At 39.4% G+C, this 19,465-nt stretch overlaps 1 protein-coding gene across 4 annotated transcripts in view; it reads left to right on the top strand.

Moving 5' to 3' along the window:
* The window catches only part of CEP85L (centrosomal protein 85 like), a 247,426-nt gene that overhangs the window by 129,872 nt on the left and 98,089 nt on the right, over positions 1-19,465 (top strand). For all 4 annotated transcript variants that reach the window (XM_033234407.1, XM_033234409.1, XM_033234408.1 and 1 more), the window contains one exon: positions 17,585-18,372. In XM_033234407.1, coding sequence (XP_033090298.1) covers positions 17,585-18,372 — 788 coding nt within the window. The remainder of the gene's footprint in view (positions 1-17,584; positions 18,373-19,465) is intronic.

The raw sequence follows: 19,465 nt of genomic DNA, 5'->3' as shown, positions 1-19,465 counted from the left end.
AACTGGGTTGGTTGTACAGAACTTGTAAAGGTCTGGGCTGTTTCACAGGGCAAAGAAAGTCTATACATAGGGGACCTCAGTCCATTTGCCCTTCTGTTTGGAGAAAAGATCTAACTGTTGGATAATATTAAAATCAAGGCTCCCCCTGGCAGGCCGAGTTTGTCTCTCCCCAAGATAGTAAGAAGGCCATTCCCTTGTGCTATAGAATAAGAGTCACTTTTTCCTCAAAGTCTCAGGGTTGAAGGAGTCCCAGTGGTTTAAAATACATTCCAGAGGAGTGCATGCTGAAGACGATCTGTTGCCCATCTAGACAGAGAAGTGAGAATAAAAGTGTCCTTTTAGTTTCCTTTTGGTGTATGACTCAGGGTGGAGAAGAAAACAGTAGGGGGCATTCCTCTAACTATTTTCCCTTCCTGGGTCCCGGCACCCAGTTAAATGTGCCGCCCGTGGCTGTAGGTGTGACCTTCCAAGCCGTGGCGCCAGAGAAACTAGACTTTTGAGGCCTAGTCACACTCACCCAACTAGCCCTAGTCCTCTGCTTATTATTTCGCTTTGACCTCCTTAGACTTGTGGGACCTGTGTGCCTCCCAAAAAAAAAAAAAAAAAAAAAAGGGGATCTCAGGGAAAACTGTGTAATTGGGCAAGGCCCCAAGGATTATGCCAGATTCAACTCTATATCCTGCTACTATGGCCCGTGCTAAAGCATTTATCCTTAGAAAAATGGTTCTAGTTAACTTCTGGACTTAAAATCCCCTTACTAATTAAGTACTGTCTCAGTTGGAGACAGAAAAGGTGACTTAAAGAAATGTAGGAACCAAATGGCCGTTTTCCTGCTGATGGAACAATATTGAGACTAAAATTTGGCTATGGAAGACATTTAATTCCTAACTGTTGAAAGCAGAATTTTCCCATTCCTGTAAGAGGCTTAGAGCCTGATTTCTAGCAGTGCAAAAGGAAGCTGCGGTGTTAGCATTGAAAAAAAAAGTGCCTCATGTAGAGGGTTTCTGATTCCACTAGGTGGCACTGTTGGCTCAGAAATACTATGAGCTCCTCAGACACGTGGTAGAGAGACCTGGAAATGCCATGTGCTCTCCAGACCAAGGGGCTGAGAGAGAAACGCTCACTGTCTGGGAGGAACCCTCTGTTTTAGAAGATTGCAATTGCATTCCTGAGTTAAACTCCCGGTTACTAAATTCCCACACAGTCGACACACACAGGGAGAGTAAGAGACCGTGGATAGAAAAGGAAGGAAAGTTTCGTGACTGAATAGCTGAGGATTCTCTGCCAGCACCTGAAATGGGCTGTTGGACGCTGGGTCTAGTCCAGAGGCCTTTGAATCACACCAGGGTGTGCCCTGCCCAGATATGCTCAGTTGCCTCAGAACTTTTTCCAGCCTTGCGCAATGGCGAGGTCTCCCCATGAAAGGAAACTGGTTAGAAATATGGCTAACATTCCCAATGACCTGTGGGTATTGGGGGTTCTCCATGTTCTTACCAGCAAGCCTCACATCTGAGTCTTTAGAACGGCAGCCAACGATAAATGTGTCTAACCAGCAGATGGATGCCTTTTGATTGATTTGATTTGATTTTAAAATAGAGGCCAAGAGCACCTTGGAATGATAGAACAGATTTTAAGCTCACTTTTATAATCACCACTCTAATGAATGTTGTACCTCGGATTCCCGGCCAGTGCACCGAAATGATAAGACTCTGATGACTGGAGATCAACACCAGGGTCCTTTTCTCATGCTGGTTTAAATAAAACGACATGGATATACGTGAAGTGGTTTTAAGGAACAGAGAGAGTTTAATAAATTGGCGAGAAAGAAGGAAGAGGCTCCCCCATACAGAGATAGAGGGGGGGGGCTCCAAGCTGAGAGAGGGAACCTTGAGTACAGCAGAAAACAGCCAGTTTAGGAGGCTGGAGGAGCTGGTGTCTGATTTCCTTAGGGCTCAGGAGATTGGGTTGACCAGGCGTGTCATTCATGTAACCCACAAAAATCTGGCCCTCCCACCCTAACCTTTTAATATGCAAATGCAGGGCACCATGATGTTCTACAAACCTGGGGAGGTGTGGGGGTGGCCACGATGCTAGGCACTTGTAGTGACAAGAAGAAAGTGGCTGGCATTTGCTTATCAAAGCTTGCTGGTCCGCCCTTCAAATCATTTTTCTGCGATGCAAGAAACGTATCTGGAGCTGCCATAAGAGAAAAAAAGTTTGCCAAGGACCCCTTGTCTTCTCTATCTGCCTAAAATAATTTCTTAATAACTCCTATAACATAGGGAGATTATTGACTCCATAGCTCTCCAAACAGTGCAGGTAGATTAAGGACAAGATTATCACTTATTATCTGTCCTATCATAAAGTAATAGTTTTATTTCTAAGAAACTTTATGTTTTCAAAACTTACATCCCATGATAGTTTGATTTGTAAAAATTTTTGTAGGAGAAAAGTAACACTTACGGCTCTCTACAGGTCAACTGCCTGATGAGACTTAATCTTAAATTGAAACTAGTGTGAGATGTCCAGAAAATAGTAGAGTTGAATGACATTTTAAAAGGCAGGCAAGAAAAAAATTCTATTTTTTTGGTAAATATAAAAAGGAGCCTTTTTTTTTTTTCTGACCAGCTTCCCGCCCACCCCTGCCCCTTGACTGAATTGGAAAATATTTTACTTTGCATTGTTGACCTCTTTGAGCCATACATCAAATTGTTCTTTAAATTGGTAGTAATCTGGCCAGAGATCAGAATGCCTGTTTTTTTGTTTTTTTTTAAAAAACAGCTTTTCAGCCAGGCATGGTGGTTCACGCCTGTTCCCAGCACCATGGGAAGCCAAGGCAGGCAGATTGCTTGAGCCTAAGAGTTCAAGACCAGCCTGAGTATCATGGTGAAACCATGTACATTCCACAATAAATACAAATTCTAGGCAGGTGTTGTGGCACATGCCTGTAGTCCCAGCTACTTGGGGGGCTGAGATGGGAGTATTTCTTGAGCTCAGGAGGTTGAGGCTACAGTGAGCCAAGATTGCACCATTGCACACCAGCCTGGGTGAGAGAGGGAGACTTTGTCTCAAAAAAAAACTCAAACAAAAAACCAATGTTAGAAAGAAGTGCTTGGTGCTGCAAAGAAGTAGCAGCACTCAGGCAAGAAGTTTTCTCAGCAAGGCAATTTACTTCTACAGAAGGGTGCTGCCTGCATCAGTCACGCTCACAAGAGCACACCTAACAAAGGAGAGAAGGGTTTTTATTCCTAACACAGTTCCTGTTTCTGTGTCCTTTCCCCATTGGCTGCGGTTGGACCAAACAATCTAAATTAACCCCACTGGCTAAGACTTAAACCTTTCTAAATATGGTGAACACACAGTTTGCTAAGAGAGGAGGGGAGGGAGAGACTGTCTGTTGCTAAGGTGGGAGGAGTTGCCTACAGAACAAGTTCAAGGTGTGTTTCGACATGTATGGGTTCAACAGTTGTTCACAGAGTAACAGGTTTGCTAGTTACAGATTAAGCTGAGGAACAAGCGCTCATTACAGATCAAGCAGAAAGGGCTGTGTACAGAGCAAGAGACCAAGGGAACTTTGAAGAGGAACTTACTGTCCTTAACAATTTCCCCCTCTTGATTTTATAGTTCTTCCCCTTCAAATTTGTTTAACATATTTTAGATTTGTTGTTCTTCTTGTTCGTTTAGGAGTAGGAACTTATTTGAGTAGGGTAGAGGAGAATCGAGAGGGGTTTTTGGTGAGGGCTTTTTCTATAAGCCTTTGCACTAATCCACAAATACAAGCTATGATGCAGCAACCTACAAGAATGAGTACACCTGTAACAATTGCAAGGGGAGTAAAGGTTATGAATCCTTTCCATTTTCTAAACCATTTTTTCCCATGAGACTAGAGAAGAATTATAGAATTCTATTCTAGAATTTTTGGCTAATTCATTTGCTAGGGTGGTAAGGCTCTGTAAGGCTTTTGTAATTGTTCCATCCGGTGCTGTGTTGTTAGTGATAAAAGCATTGGGCCCCAATTATGACACAGACCCCACCTTTTTAAGCTAATATTATGTTCAGGGCTATTCTCTTTTCCCAGGCCATCTGGCTGGTGAAGCCTAATTGTTCAGCTGTTCCTTTAATGGCATCCCTAGTATAACTGACAAACTGCTGTTGATTATGGTAAATGTAATTTATCCAGTTTACATTTTTCTTTATAGTTACCCACAAGAACAATATAGATTCAAATCCTTCAGCTATTTGATTTTGGGCTTTAAATTCATTTGGCACCCCTTGTGGAACTCCAATGACATCTATAGAAATGTGAGGGTCAAAGGACCTGTGGGGGGTACTTCTTTTTTCACGATTGTCCTTTTTGCTTGGTTGATGAAATGCCAGAGTGAAAGGGATTGCCGATTGGATTAGAGCACAAGTGCTGCTCCAGTTACTTGGCAGAGTACCTAGTAGTGGTCCACTGCGGTACCACCATACATCCGCTTGGGGATGAACAAGGGCAGACTGATTGGTTAGCTCTTGAAAAGGCATAGATTCACTGCATCCCGTTAGACTCCCAAGGAATGCCAAGTTTTCCCCTTGCTGTGAGAGACATGAGATGAAATTGATATTTGTAGTAGAAGGTTGGATAGCTCTCAGGGGCCAACCTGCAGGGCTTTTCACTTCTGGGAATAGCAGCAAGAGGGTTTGACATGCCTTATTGTCCCAGGCCGTGGGATTTTGGAAGAGGGCTACCGTACAATTAATGCCCGGTTGGTAAGAGGATCATCCAAGTGGAAAGGGGACAATTTGGGTTTCTGGCCTACCTGTCGCACAAGCATAACATTTGCTTTTGTTTAGTGTGCAGATGGAATATTTAACCCATTCCAGCCAAACATTTGCATCTTGGTACCGTGTTTCAATGGCTACGGTTGGCTTTAAATCTTTACTTTTTACAATGGGTAAGTACTGGGTTGCAATGATTAGATTGACAATCAGAGGGGGTGGCCCCTTTGGTGAAGTGTAGGTATGGTTGTAGGGCAGTGCAACCCTGTGAGGAGGTCCAACCCTGATGTTTAGTAGTCCATAGGACATCTGCCCACTGAGAACATAACCCCCAAGGGCCTAACTCTTCCTCTGAGAATTCCCACCATACACAAGACATGGGAATATTAACTCTTTCCCCAGAGGGGCAGAAGTACTTTTCTGCACAAGCTAACTGTCTTTGACTTTGGAGATCTCCACAAGGTAAGACTAGACAAGCATAGTTACATTAACAATAAGATATCCTTGAGTAGCTAAGGGGCGGAGAAAAAGACAAACCCGTTTGAATGTTAGTTTTGAGGCTGTTGGTCCTGGAGTGATGGTCCATGACTTTGCCAGAGGTGGAGCCTTCTTCACTCGAGTGTGGTGGGTTCACCCTTTTTCGGCTTTCCGGACTGCTATTTCAGTTGTTAGGAACACCAGGTAAGGTACTTCCCAGGTGGATTTGAGCTTTCCCTCTTTCCAACCTTTGACAAGGACGTAATCTCGCTAGGAGGCCTTGAGTCCTGAAGGAGGAAAGAGACAGACAGACCAAGGTCTTTTTGAGGAGGGCAGTTTGGATTCTTGGTAAGGCAATAGGAAGACAACTTGTCCATGGTAATCAGGTTTCCAGAATTAATTTGGTTAGGTGATTTTTTTAGAGTTTGATTCATTTTTTTCCCTACTTTCCCTGATGAGGACAGGTTCCAGGGAGTATGATATTCCTATTTTATTTCTAGTGCCTGGGTATATGTTCTAAGAGGGCTTTGACTACACTACTGGCTGTTGTCCTTGGGAAGGGGAGCGCTTCTACCCAGTGGGTAAGGTGGTCTACTATTACTAGTAAATACCTGAGGTGGCCTACTGGGGGCATTTCAGTATAGTCAACTTAGACTCTGGCATGGCCTTAACCCTGGATTTCTTCTCCCAGGAGGTTGATTTTTTAGGGTTCGCTCATTAGTTTTTCTGCACACCGTGCAACTGTCCACTACTTACCTAGCGAAAGTGTGTATTCCTATGCACCCATAGACTCTAAGGATTGTATCCATACAGCTTGAGGACCCCAATAAGTTCCTTGATGAAGCTGAGACAATATTTCTCTCAAGAGGTTTAGACAACATTTCCCTTCCATCTGGTAATACCCACTTTCCTTCTGGGTTTTCTTCATCTCCTAATTTTTTTTGCATTTGCTTGAAGGGGAGGGAAGTTAGAGGTGTTTGGCAGGGGAAGGTGATCTAAAGGGTAAATAGTTTCTGGCTTGTCTCCTGTAGTTTTTAGGGGATATAGGATGACAGGCACCTGCCGCCAACACAGGGCATAATTTATTTCCTCCTGGGAAACAGGACTATTGTCATTGACATATTCTATTAAAAGTTGAGAAATCCAGTCCTCACTGGACTCAAACCTTGGCCAGAAAACTGAAGGCTTGAGAATAGGTTCTTTGGTTTAAATAAAGCAAAAATATTTTATTATTTGTTGCTTCTTTTTATGTTTGGTGCTTTCATCATCTCTCCAATATTTTAACATGAGACCTACAGAACTATCAGAGGGAATTATATTGTCTGTCTTTTCTTTTTTATTCCCTGCCTTGTCTGGGGTATTTCCCATCCTGGAAGTTTTAGGTGCTTCCTGAGTTTTCCTGAGTCAGTGGAGCTCAACCTCTCCTAATAGAAATTTCTTGCACCCTTTCTCTAGGGGCTCAACCTGAGTTTCCTGAGTGTGTGTGGGGCTCAACCTCTCTTTACTAGAGATTTCTTGCACCTTTTCCCTGGAGGCTCACCCCCCTGCCCCGCCAATTGGAGGTTTCTTGCACGCCTTTCTTTCGGGCTTCGTCCTCTGGCCACTTCCCTCGTAGGAATTTAGGTCAGTATAAACCCTTGACAGAAAAGCTACCCTAAGCCATATCAGGTGACCACAGAACCATGGATTCGGACTCCACACTCGCTTCGCACTTAACTGTGTGTCTCATTCACACACTTTCAACCTCCAGGATGTCCTCAACACCAAGGAAGTACTTTGCTGCCTGCCCCCTGGCTTTTCTTACCTTGATCTGTGCACAGAGTTACCTCGTCACTGTGGTATCTGTACTGTAGGCTTTTTCTTCTTGTGTTGCTGAGAGTCTGGGTTTATTCTTCACGCCAGGTAGGTTCCAATTCCCTATCCCTGAGGCCACTGCAGTGAGGCAGCAGGATGCTTCTCATGAGAGGTGACTGGAGACCCTTCCCTGTAGGAGAATGGTATCCCGGGCGGGTTCTTCTTCTTCAGCTCGGTGCTGCAAAGAAGAACCATCTCGCAGGCAAAACGATTTCTTAGCAAGGCAATTTACTTCTGCAGAAGGGTGGTGCCTGCCTCAGTAATGATCACAAGAGCACATTGGAACAAAGGAGAGAAGGGTTTTTATCCCTAAGGCAGTTCCTGTTTCTGTGTCCTTTCCCCATTGGCTGGGATTGGACCAAACAATCTAACCTGATTGGCTAAGACTTAAACTTTCAAACTATGGTGAGCATGCAGTTTGCTAAGAGAGGAAGGGAGGGAGAGACTGTTGCTAAGGTGGGAAGAATTGCCTGCAGAACAAGTTCAAGGAATGTTTGGACATGTCTGGGCCGACAAAGAGTTGTTTACAGAGTAAGAGGTTTGTTAGTTACAGATTGAGCTGAGGAACATGAGCTTATTACAGATGGAGCAGAGCTTATTACAGATGGAGCAGGAAGGGCTGCATACAGAGCAAGAGACCAAGGGAGCTTTGAAGAAGAACTTATTGTCCTTAACACCAGCTTTTCATCTTGTTTTATAAAAGCATATAAGAATAAATTTCTTAGTTTGTTATTAATGGTTGCTAAGAGACAGTGTACAAAAAGGACTTGGTATATTCCTATAATTATTTTAAATAAATACTTTTTTTTCTGTCTGAAGATTTGAAATAGCTTCTCAAGATACAAATATGAAAATATAAAATAGTGAAGAAAACAAGATTATTTGTAATTATTTGTAATTGTGGTTAGATCATAAAATGAGAACCAAGATTTACACAGAATTACATACTATTGCTGTTATGTACAGTTGCTGAAAGAATAGGTCAATCACTTGCCTATATGGAAACAAACAAAAGTGTCTCATTATCGAGATATAACAAATAAAAGCACAGGAAAGCATGCTTTTCATGATACAGATACCTGAGGTATAGTTCTCCTAATGTTCTTGACAATTATTTTTGTGTGATTATTTCTTGTAATTAGACTCTATGCAGATACCATAATACCAAAATAGGATTTAATTATTTTAGGTGTGCCTCTTGTATACATTTAGCTGGATTAAAAATATTTGGGCAATGCTTGTCTTTTAATGGCCTTTCACTTACTGTGATGATTGTTATATTTTCATGCATTTTTTTCATGTATTTATCACCATATTGTATGTTTTCTATTCTGCCTTTCTCAAGTTTTTTCTATCTTGCCTTCTTTTAGTTGACTCTTTATGCCATTTCTTTTGTCTATTAGAAGTTATACACTATCTTTTAAAAAGTTAGCTTTATTTTGATGCAATTAACATACCATATAGTTCGCCCATTTAAAGTATACAATTTTATGTTTTTCAATGTGTTCTCAGAATTATGCCATTACCACGATTTGAGTTTAGAACATTTTCATCCTGCCCCTAAAAGAAACCCATTAGCTGCTACTCCCCATCCCTTACTCCCAGACCTAAGCAACCACTAATCTTTCTGTCTCTATAGATTTCTTTATTCTAGTCATTTCACATAAATGGAATAATCTATTATGTGGTCCTTTGTTACTAACTTCTTTCACACAGCACAACGTTTTCTTTTTTTTTTTTTTTTTTTGAGATGGAGTTTCACTCTTGTTGCCCAGGCTGGAGTGTAATGGCGCTATCTGGGCTCTCTACAACCTTTGCCACTGGGTTCAAGCGGTTCTCCTGCCTCAGCCTCCCAGGTAGCTGGGATTACAAGCATGTGCTAACCACGCCCGGCTGATTTTGTATTTTTAATAGAGAAGGAGGTTTCTCCATGTTGGTCAGGCTGATCTCGAACTCCCAACCTCATGTGATCTGCCTGCCTTGGCCTCCCAAAGTGCTGGGATTACAGGTGTGAACTGTAGCATGTATCAGTACTTCATTTTATTGCAAAATAATATACCATTATATGGGTAATCCCACATTTCACTTATCTGCTCATTGGTTGATGGAATTTTGGATTATTTCTACCTTTTTGTTCTTAAAAATAGTGCCTCTGAATATTCTTGTATATGTTTTTGTGTGAACATATGTTTACATTTCTCTTGGGTATACACCTAGGAGTGGAATTGCTGGGTCATATGGTAACTCTGTGTTTAACTTTCTGAGGAACTACCAGATTGTTTCCTAAGGGGCTGAACCATTTTACATTCTTACCAGGAGCATATGAGGGTTCCAGTTTCTCCATATCCTTGCCAACATTTATCTGTCATTTTGAGTCTAGCCGTCCTAATGGATATGAGGGGGTATCTCAGTGTGTGTGTGTGTGTGTGTGTGTGTGTGTGTGTGTTTTAATAAGGCACTTTAATATCATTGTGGCTTTGATTTGCATTTCTCTGATGACAAATGATGTTGAGCCTCTTTTCATGTGCTTTGTAAATAAGGCCATTTGTATATACTCTGTGGATAAATGTCTATTCATAATTTATGCCCATTTTTAAATTGGGTCATTTGTGTTTCTATTACAGAGTTTAAGCGTTCTTTATGTAATATTATATAAAAGTACCTATCAGATACAGGATTTGCTACAATTTTCTCCCAGTTATGTGAGTTGTCTTTTAACTTTCTTGATGATATTATTTGCAACAAAAAATTTTAAATTTTGATGAAGTCTAACTTTATTTTCTTTTGTTTCTTGGGCTTTTGGTGTTGTACCTAAGAAACTATTGCCTAACTCAAGGTCGTGAAGATTTCTTCTATGAATTTTATTTAGTTTCTTCTAAGAGTTTTGTAGTTTTAGCTGTTACATTTAGGCCTATTGATTCATTTGAATTAATATTCATGGGTACTATGAAATAGGGGTCTAACTTTATTCTTTTGCCTGTGACTATCCACCATACACCATCTCTATGTATCTTCTGGTTTTTAATGTAGAGATTTATAATATATACCCATAACTTGACTATCTATCTATAATGGTAATCAGAATCTTTATTCTCTTCTGGTAAATATGAGGACTATAAAATGTTGGAATGCCAGCCACCCCTGTTGTGAGTTATATGTCATGGTTGCTAAGTATATATATTTTTTATTTTACCCACATGTTGGATACTGATTTTATTGTTACTGTTTTTTTAGACTTTTAATCACAAGCTTACCATTTCTCTCTTTGCTCTTCCTTTTTTCAACTCAGAATTCATTATTCTTTATTCTGAAATAAACTCAAGGAACTTTAGCAGTTCTTTCAGTGAGTCTGCAAATTCCGTTTTTGCTTAGCTGAAAATATATTTTTCTATCGGGAAAGGCAGTTTAGTTTCCCTGCAAAAACAGTTTTTGGATGTCAGTTGTTTACTCCACTCTTTGAAGATATTAGTCCATTGTGTTCTGGATTCCATTGTTGCTGTTGAGAAGTTGACTATCGTTGATAGTTGTTTTGTGAATAGTTTGCCCTTTCTCCATGGTTCACCGCTTCTCATTGTCTGATGTTTTGTTTTGTCATAAGCTTTAGTCCTGCTCTGCAGCTGTGAAATTGTAAGCCCTTAGCGGAAGATCTGATTTGTTTTTTTTTTTTTTTTGAGATGGAGTATCGCTCTTGTTACCCAGGCTGGAGTGCAGTGGCGCAATCTCGGCTCACTGCAACCTCAGCCTCCTGGGTTCAAGTGATTCTCCTGCCTCAGCCTCCCTAGTAGCTGAGATTACAGGCGCACGCCACTACGCCTGGCTAATTTTTTAATTTTTTAATTTTTATTTATTTTTATTTTTCATTTTTTTTTGAGACGGAGTCTCGCTCTGTCACCCGGGCTGGAGTGCAGTGGCCGGATCTCAGCTCACTGCAAGCTCCGCCTCCCGGGTTTACGCCATTCTCCTGCCTCAGCCTCCCGAGTAGCTGGGACTACAGGCGCCCGCCACCTCACCCGGCTAGCTTTTTGTATTTTTTAGTAGAGATGGGGTTTCACCGTGTTAGCCAGGATGGTCTCGAACTCCTGACCTCGTGATCAGCCCGTCTCGGCCTCCCAAAGTGCTGGGATTACAGGCTTGAGCCACCGCTCCCGGCCCATTTTTTTTAATTTTTAGTAGAAATGTGTTTTACCATGTTAGCCAGTCTGGTCTCTTAACTCCTGACCTCAGGTGATCCGCCCGCCTTGGCCTCCCAAAGTGCTGGGATTACAGGCATGAGCCACCATGCCTGGCCTCATATTTTTATTGGGATTAATATATTTGTATTGTCTTTTCTACATAGCATAATGCCTTGTACATAATACATTCCTAGGAGACTCTTCAGATGACTGATTATATAGCCCCGTTCCTAGCAGTGTGTGGTTTAGAATATTAAAATATATTTACCTAAAAATATGGAGAATACTTTGAACTGTTTATTTATTTATTTGAGACAAAGTCTTGCTCTGTCTCCAGATTGGAGTGTGATGGCACGATCTCGGCTCACTGCAACCTCTGCCTCCCGGATTCAAGTGAATCTCCTGTCTCAGCCTCCCAAGTAGCTGGGACTACAGGCGACCACCACGACACCCCACTAATTTTTTTTTTTTTTTAAAGTAGAGACAGGGTTTCACGATGTTGGTCAGGATGGTCTTGATCTTTTGACCTCGTGACCTGGCAACTTTGGCCTCCCAAAGTGCTGGGAATACAGTCTTTTTTTTTTTTTTTTTTTTAAAGGATGGGTTACATGTAGCATAAAATGTTTTTGTTTTCTTTTTTTTTTTTTTCTACGTAACATGGTATGATCATGGCATTAGCAGGAAGAGAAAAAACTCATTGTGTTGTATAAAAATTATTGCCCGGGCCGGGAGTGGTGGCTCACGCCTGTAATCCCAGTACTTTGGGAGGCCAAGGTGGGTAGATCACATGAGGTTGGGAGTTCGAGACCAGCCTGACCGACATGGAGAAACCCCGTCTCTACTAAAAATACAAAGTTACCAGATGTGGTGGTGCATGCCTGTAATCCTAGCTACACAGGAGGCTGAGGCAGGAGAATCGCTTGAACTTGGGAGGCAGAGGTTGTGGTGAGCTGAGATCGTGCCTTTGCACTCCCGCCTGGGCAACAAGAGTGAAACTCTGTCTCAAACAAAACAAAATTGCCTTTGTGGTTAAATAAAAAAGTTTTTTAAAAATAAAATATTTGTTATAATATTTTATGTTGACTGATAAGTATATGAAAATGTTATTTTAAATCAATGTTTTGATACAGGGTTGTATAGTTTAATGATTATTTTTTAAACTGTGAAGACTCATGATTTATTGCTATAATATAGATCTGGAGGGTGGGAGGGAGTGGTCTTTTTTGGCATTTAATTCTTTATTACTACCAGAAGGATAGAGCAGAGAGAGAGAGAGAGTGAGAGAGACACCATCTCTGTATATAAGAGAAGATAGAGTCAATGTTTTCATTTAATACCAGATGAGAATAACATGACAGTGAAACAGAAGATTGAGTTTTTGTCTGGAATTGAGAAATATTTTGTCTTAAATATAACTCACTTGCATTATCAGGTTATAGCAATGTCCCTTTCTTATATTCTGGCCTTTAAAACTTAAATCTGTCTGAAACCTGTGTCATCTGTGCCTACTGTCAATGCTGTAAACCACATTCTTGAGTTTTTAAAAGGACTACCTTCTCTTGGTTTCAGATATCACTGTTGTAAATTAGATGTGGGCTAGATACTGTAGTAATAACTTGCATTTGGGATTTGTGGCTACAATTAGGTAGCCTAATCAAGCACATTAGGAATTGCATTATATCTACCTCTAATTAACTGTGTTTCCTTAGGGCAAAATAACATTTTTAAGTGTTGAAATTGTTAAAGTTAACATTTTCTGGACTCATTTCTGTCTAAGATATAATGATGACCCCTTTCCCACCTAGATACTCATACTGGGGGAAAATATTTAATTCTTTGTTCATATATTCTTAAATATTTAATTTTAACATTTTAATTCTTATGTTTAATTCTCTTATAAGTACTAAATATTTAATTCTTTCAAATATTCTTTTTTCATTTATGTGTTATATGTGCATGTGTGTTTATGTGCATATGCATGTCAGTAGACAGAGCTTTGATCCTTAGTTTTGACAGTAATGAATTCTGAATGTCACAGTTAATCAGATTTTACACTAGAACTTAGATACTGGTTATGGTTGAACTTGGGATATTTAAGCTTAAAGACTTCAGAACTGGAATCAGACCCATATGGAATGATGTTATAGTAAATGAAGCAGCAGAATCACTTATTTGAAGTGGTATTTCCTAGGCCCTTCTCTACTTTTACTGGATCATAATCTCTTGGAGTAGGGCATCAGCTCTCAGGCAACTTTTTTTATGCTAAGATTTGAGAATTTGTAATAAGGGAATTTTAGGAATAAATTCTATATTCAGTATGATAGTCCATGGACAGCACATATCAACTGCTTTCAGATTTAGGGAATAAACACTAGTCTGATGTGAAACTGATTTTTCACTCATTGCTGATTTTTCTTTGCATTTGGAAAGTACTGAGTTAGTAAAGTCAGGTTGGAAAGTAGCACATTATTGGATACAAGAAGCAGCCAAACTGGGTCTTATAGTATTCCGCTGTGACATGAAAAGTGAGAAAATTACCTATTTAGATTATTCATACTTCAGAAGTATTTTAAACTCTTCGAGGTCACAGAACAATAGAATACCTGTGCAGAAGTTTGACCCCATGGTCAAGTTATATTCCTTGGAACACAATTAAAATAAGACATTGTATAAAGTAAAATGTGGAAGTAGTTTTCTCCTTTTGTCCCCTTTCCACTATGTAGAGGTTACCTTTGTTTATTAAGTTTTGTGTGTATTCTTTCGGATCTTTTCTCTGCACATTTCTACATATCTACATATGTGTGTTCATGTATGTGTATTCATATTTTAAACAGTTATATGTACATATTGCCTCTCTTTTTCCAAAGACTATAACAGTTTACGTTCCCATCACTGTAGTATATTTGCAGCCTTTAATAGTTTTGAGTATGATAGAGAATGTACCTTTACTATTAGTGAGTTTGAGGATTTTTAAAAAATATATGTATTCTCTAGTTGTGTTTCTTGTTTGTTGATTTGCTTATTGATTTTGTTTTTTTTTTTTTTTTGGCCTATTTTAAAATTGAGTTGCTAGGGCTTTTTGTTGTTGTTGTTGATTTGTTGGAGCTCTTTATATGTATGGGTATTTATCCTTTGTTTGTTACACTGAAATTCACATTTACTTCTAGCTTTTTAATGACATAATAATAACATTTTGCTTTCTGCCAGGAATGCTTCTATATATTTTATGTGTTTTGGTTTAATTCTCACTGTTGTCATCTCCATTCTATGGAGGAGGTAACTGTTAAATAACATGTTTGAGCACGCATAACTACTGAGTGATAGAGCCAGAATTTGAATCTAAAAAGGCTCTATATTTTACTTTTTTTTTTTTTTGAGACAGAGTCTAGCTTTGTCACCCAGGCTGCAGTACAGTGGCATGATCTCTGCTTACTGCAATCTCCATCTCCAGGAACTTTGAACCTCCAGGTTCAAGTCATTCTCTTGCCACAACCTCCCATGTAGCTGGGATTTACAGGCGCCCGCCACCACACCTGGCTAAGTTTTGTATTTTTAGTAGAGATAGAGTTTCATTATTGTTGGTGAAGGTGTTCTTGAACTCCTGACCTCTAAGTAATCCACCTGCCTTGGCCTTCCAAATTGCTGGAATTACAGGCGTGAGCCACTGCACCCAGCCCTATATTTTACTCTATGAAATCAAAACTGTTTTACTTAACCTTTGCTCTATATTTTTATCTGCAACTTGATACAAGACTAATTTTTTATTTTTTTAAGATATCTTTTAGAGGCTCTAATTATTTTAGTATAAGTACTCCCTTAGTAATATTAATAAAAATATATGTAAGATATATATAATTCTATAATATGTGAATACAAATGTTCCATAAACTTTTGGGGATGTCCTATTTCTATTTAGAACCAACCCTCAGTAGCATATTCCCCTTTATTTTCTTGTTCTCCTGATTACCAGAATAGTCTGTTAATCACTGTGTTTGCCAGTTGTTTTGCTTTAATCCATTGGTGACTCTGCTGTCAGAATAATCAGTCATTTTAAATACAATTTTGATCATATCATTCACTCCCTTGTTTGGAAACTCAGTGATATCATGTTTCATGATGAATGAAGGCCAGGCTCTTTACTTACAGAGCATTTGAAGATGTGTGTAATTCTGCTTCACCTTTACCTATCCGTTACCTTGACAGCTTTCCTTGGTACTTTTAACTCCATACTGTAGATACATGGATTTATTTTTCTTCTTATACAGCCACATTCTTTTGGCTTCATGATTGGATAATTTAGTGTTTTCAATTAGCAGAAGTTGTTTACAGGCTGGTTGAGCACATAGGAAATTTACTTAAGGATATTTGGTGCTTCCTAAAGGAATTTTTAGGAAGGTTGGAGAACCAGTCTTAAGGATAAGCTTCCAAATAATATACCTCAAGTCATATATGAGAACTGTCAGTCTTCTGTCACCAAGCTGCCTAGCTGCTGCCAGTGGGATAGAAATTTTGATTCTGCAGCCACTGTGGGGCCACGTCTGTCACTGCTGTTGTGGAAAGGTGATGCCTCTGCTGTTGCCTATACCACCCAAAAATGGTAGCTCCACACCGAGTCCATTTTATCATGTGACTTACTTCCAAAACCGCAATTTTGTGCTGCTGCCTCTGAATGTCTGCATCGTAGTTGCAGGGTATACTGGGATTTTGAGGTCTGAAATATATTTTGGGAGGGATGGAGTCAGTAATGTGAGAATTTTCCTGAATGCAGGAAGTTTCTTTAGAAGCTGATAGGCAGTCTTGAATATGATATCCCCTACAATGCTTTTGCTCATATTCCTTCATTTGTAATGTTTTTCCCTTTTCATGTCCAAGTTAACAACATCTGTGCCAAGACCCACTGGAATTTTATTTTTTGAGTTAGTCTACCTGGCTCGTTTTAATCTGAATTTTCTTACAACTTTATCAACATAAATTTTTCCATAAGACACTTTTAAGAGAATACAAGTAATAAGTATCTTCTGGTGTAAGAGTCGATCAGTGTGGGGAGATACAGAATAAATTGCAAAGGTCTCCATCACTCACTTCCTCCCCACACACCAATTTAAATTGCTACTGCCTTTCTAGATATCCCTTGATTATAAAATTACAGTCTTTGGTTTTAATTTGATATATATGATGATAACATGGCACTTGATGGTGAATTTATTGAGTATTTAAACCCTTATTTATCTTTCAGCCTTTCATTTAGTCTATTGAAACTATTCATTTGTATAGAAGAGTGTGATGTGAGGGCCTGACCTAAGGTAATAGAAATTCAGCTATTTTGGAGGTAAAAATGTACAACTTGGGAATTTAGTAAATATAAAGAGAAAGGAATCAAAGTAGACTCTAAGGTTCTAGCTTGGGTGAATATAAATATATATATACACACATACATATTCATACATATGTATACACACACACATATATATATGCCATTAAATGATACTGGAAGTGAACCCTTTGGGACTATTTTTCATTATTGAAGGAGCACCTTTACTCATATTTCTCATTTCAATTAGAGTTTGGGGAGGTTCTAAAATGTTCAGATCTGGCATAGATTTTCACAGTTCAGGAAAGACACTGAAAAATACCATTTTTCCGACAAAGTTGTGTCTGAGACTTCATTGCTGGATTATGAATAAGACGTCTCAGTAAGGAGTTGGATTTTTCCTTTTAAAGATACAATACTTTAATTAGGGTAAATATAAACCTATTTTAAATAACTTTTCACCTGTAAGTTCAGTAGATGGTAAAAGGCCGTATACTTTATTATGTATCCATATTTGGAAAATCCAATTTGAAAGTATGTTGACTTTTTTCAGGTAAAAGGGTAATAGTAATTTACTCATTTTGAGGAAGTATTTTTGAAAAGCTTGTGCTGGGCTGGGCACGGTGACTCATACCTGTAATCCCAGCACTTTGGGAGGTTGAGGCGGGCAGATCACCTTAGGTCAGGAGTTGGAGACCAGCCTGCCCAACATGGCAAAGCCCCATCTCTACTAAAAATACAAAAAATTAGCTGGGCGTGCTGGTGGGCGCCCAGAATCCCAGCTACTTGGGAGGCTGAGGCAGGAGAATCGCTTGAACTCAGGAGGCGGAGGTTGCAGTGGGCTGAGATCTTGCCACTGCACTCCAGCCTGGGTGACGAGCTAAAACTGCGTCTCAAAAAAAAGCTCGTGGTATGAAACCAGGTTCAGATTTTTCTTTTGGCATTTTGCATTTTGCCTCATTCTCTTTTGTCTGTTAATTTTAACTAATTTGACCATCTTTTTTCTTTCCAGATCATTCAACTTCAAGTGGCACATTATCTTTTAAACCTAGTCAATCATTGATTACTCTTCCTACTGCCCATGTGATGCCGTCTAATTCCAGCGCTTCAATTTCCAAACTTAGGGAATCCTTGACACCAGATGGCTCAAAATGGAGTACAAGCCTCATGCAAACATTGGGAAACCACAGTAGGGGGGAGCAGGACTCTTCACTAGACATGAAGGACTTCCGGCCACTTCGGAAATGGTCATCTTTATCCAAACTCACTGCCCCGGATAACTGTGGCCAGGGTGGCACTGTATGCAGAGAAGAGTCAAGGAATGGTTTGGAGAAGATAGGGAGGGCTAAGGCTTTAACATCACAACTGAGGACAGTTGGGCCTAGCTGTTTACATGATAGTATGGAGATGCTTAAGTTAGAGGACAAGGAAATAAATAAAAAACGGTCATCAACTCTGGACTGCAAATATAAATTTGAGAGCTGTAGCAAGGAGGACTTTAGAGCCTCTTCCTCAACTCTTAGGAGACAGACTGTAGACATGACATATAGTGCCTTACCTGAAAGCAAGCCCATTATGACAAGCTCAGAGGCTTTTGAACCTCCAAAATATTTATTGCTTGGTCAGCAGGCAGTAGGTGGAGTTCCCATTCAGCCTTCTGTAAGGACTCAGATGTGGCTTACAGAGCAGCTGCGGACAAATCCTTTGGAAGGTAGAAATACAGAGGATTCTTACAGTTTAGCTCCTTGGCAACAGCAGCAAATTGAAGACTTTCGACAAGGAAGTGAAACACCAATGCAGGTAAGGCTCAAAATCTAGTGTTTGCTTCCCTCCAGTGGATGTTGTGAGTACAGTAGCACACTTGCAACAAGCATATGACAAGTGTCCACAGATTGTTTTGCTTTTCCTTTTTCCTGCAAGTTAATTGGCAGAAATGTTACAAACCTGAAAAGTGTTGTTGGTAAACAAAACTGACAGCATTTGAGACTAATTAATGTGAAAATCTGAAAACCTTGTACCTAGCTTGTTCTTTTCATTTGTTAAATGGGCATAAAAATAAAGCAGAACATACTCAATCTAAAGAAACTCGGAAACAGAAACAAAAACGCTAGCATAGGTATAATAGAAAGAGCGTCAACTTGGCCATATGAGGTCTTAGATTTTGTTCTGTTAGATTTAGAACCTGGATGATTTTTTTCACTTAATTTCTCTGGGCCTCGGTTTCTTCATCTGTATGATGAGATGGTGGAACTACAGTCATTTGTAAAGTTTTGGTGATTAATGATATATTTAGGTTTATAAATCAGATGTACTTATTGAAAAAATTATGTGTCAAGACTTATTAATCAGTTTATAGAAAGCACTTTATGATGATAGCATATATAAAGAAAAATAGTATACCGCCCCCAATTAGTCTAGGGAATACCATGTAAATGTGTACATTTCTTAATCTGGGAATGTTTTTTATTCTAAGACAATTTTCTGTAGCTTGTTTTAACAAGGAAACTAATTTTCTGATATAAATCCTGTCATCTATTTTTTGTCATCAGAATTTTCTGAAACAAATTAATTCTACTAAAAATTGCAAATTTTCCCTAGAGTAAAAAATGTAAAATTACTATTCATTACTACTGCTAATAAAAACAAGTAGAAAAATGAACATAGGCTATGAAAGGATAAGGAAATCACTTGTCCAGGAACCTCACAAATATGAGTATGATCTCAAAACATAGAACCCTAACATGCTGCATTCATAGGAGAACCTTTAAGATATCGCATGTGCCTTTTTTATTCTTATTTTGGACACAGTTCTTACCATTTTGACTATGTATTTAAACCACATAATCAAAACAGAAGAATCATTGTGATCGAATTAGAAATTTGTGATTTATCC

This window comes from Trachypithecus francoisi, unplaced genomic scaffold (assembly GCF_009764315.1).
Source record: "Trachypithecus francoisi isolate TF-2019V2 unplaced genomic scaffold, Tfra_2.0 Lachesis_group15, whole genome shotgun sequence".
Lineage (NCBI taxonomy): Eukaryota > Metazoa > Chordata > Mammalia > Primates > Cercopithecidae > Trachypithecus > Trachypithecus francoisi.
Note: the sequence above shows the minus strand (reverse complement) of the source record. Positions and strands in the feature narration are given on the sequence as shown.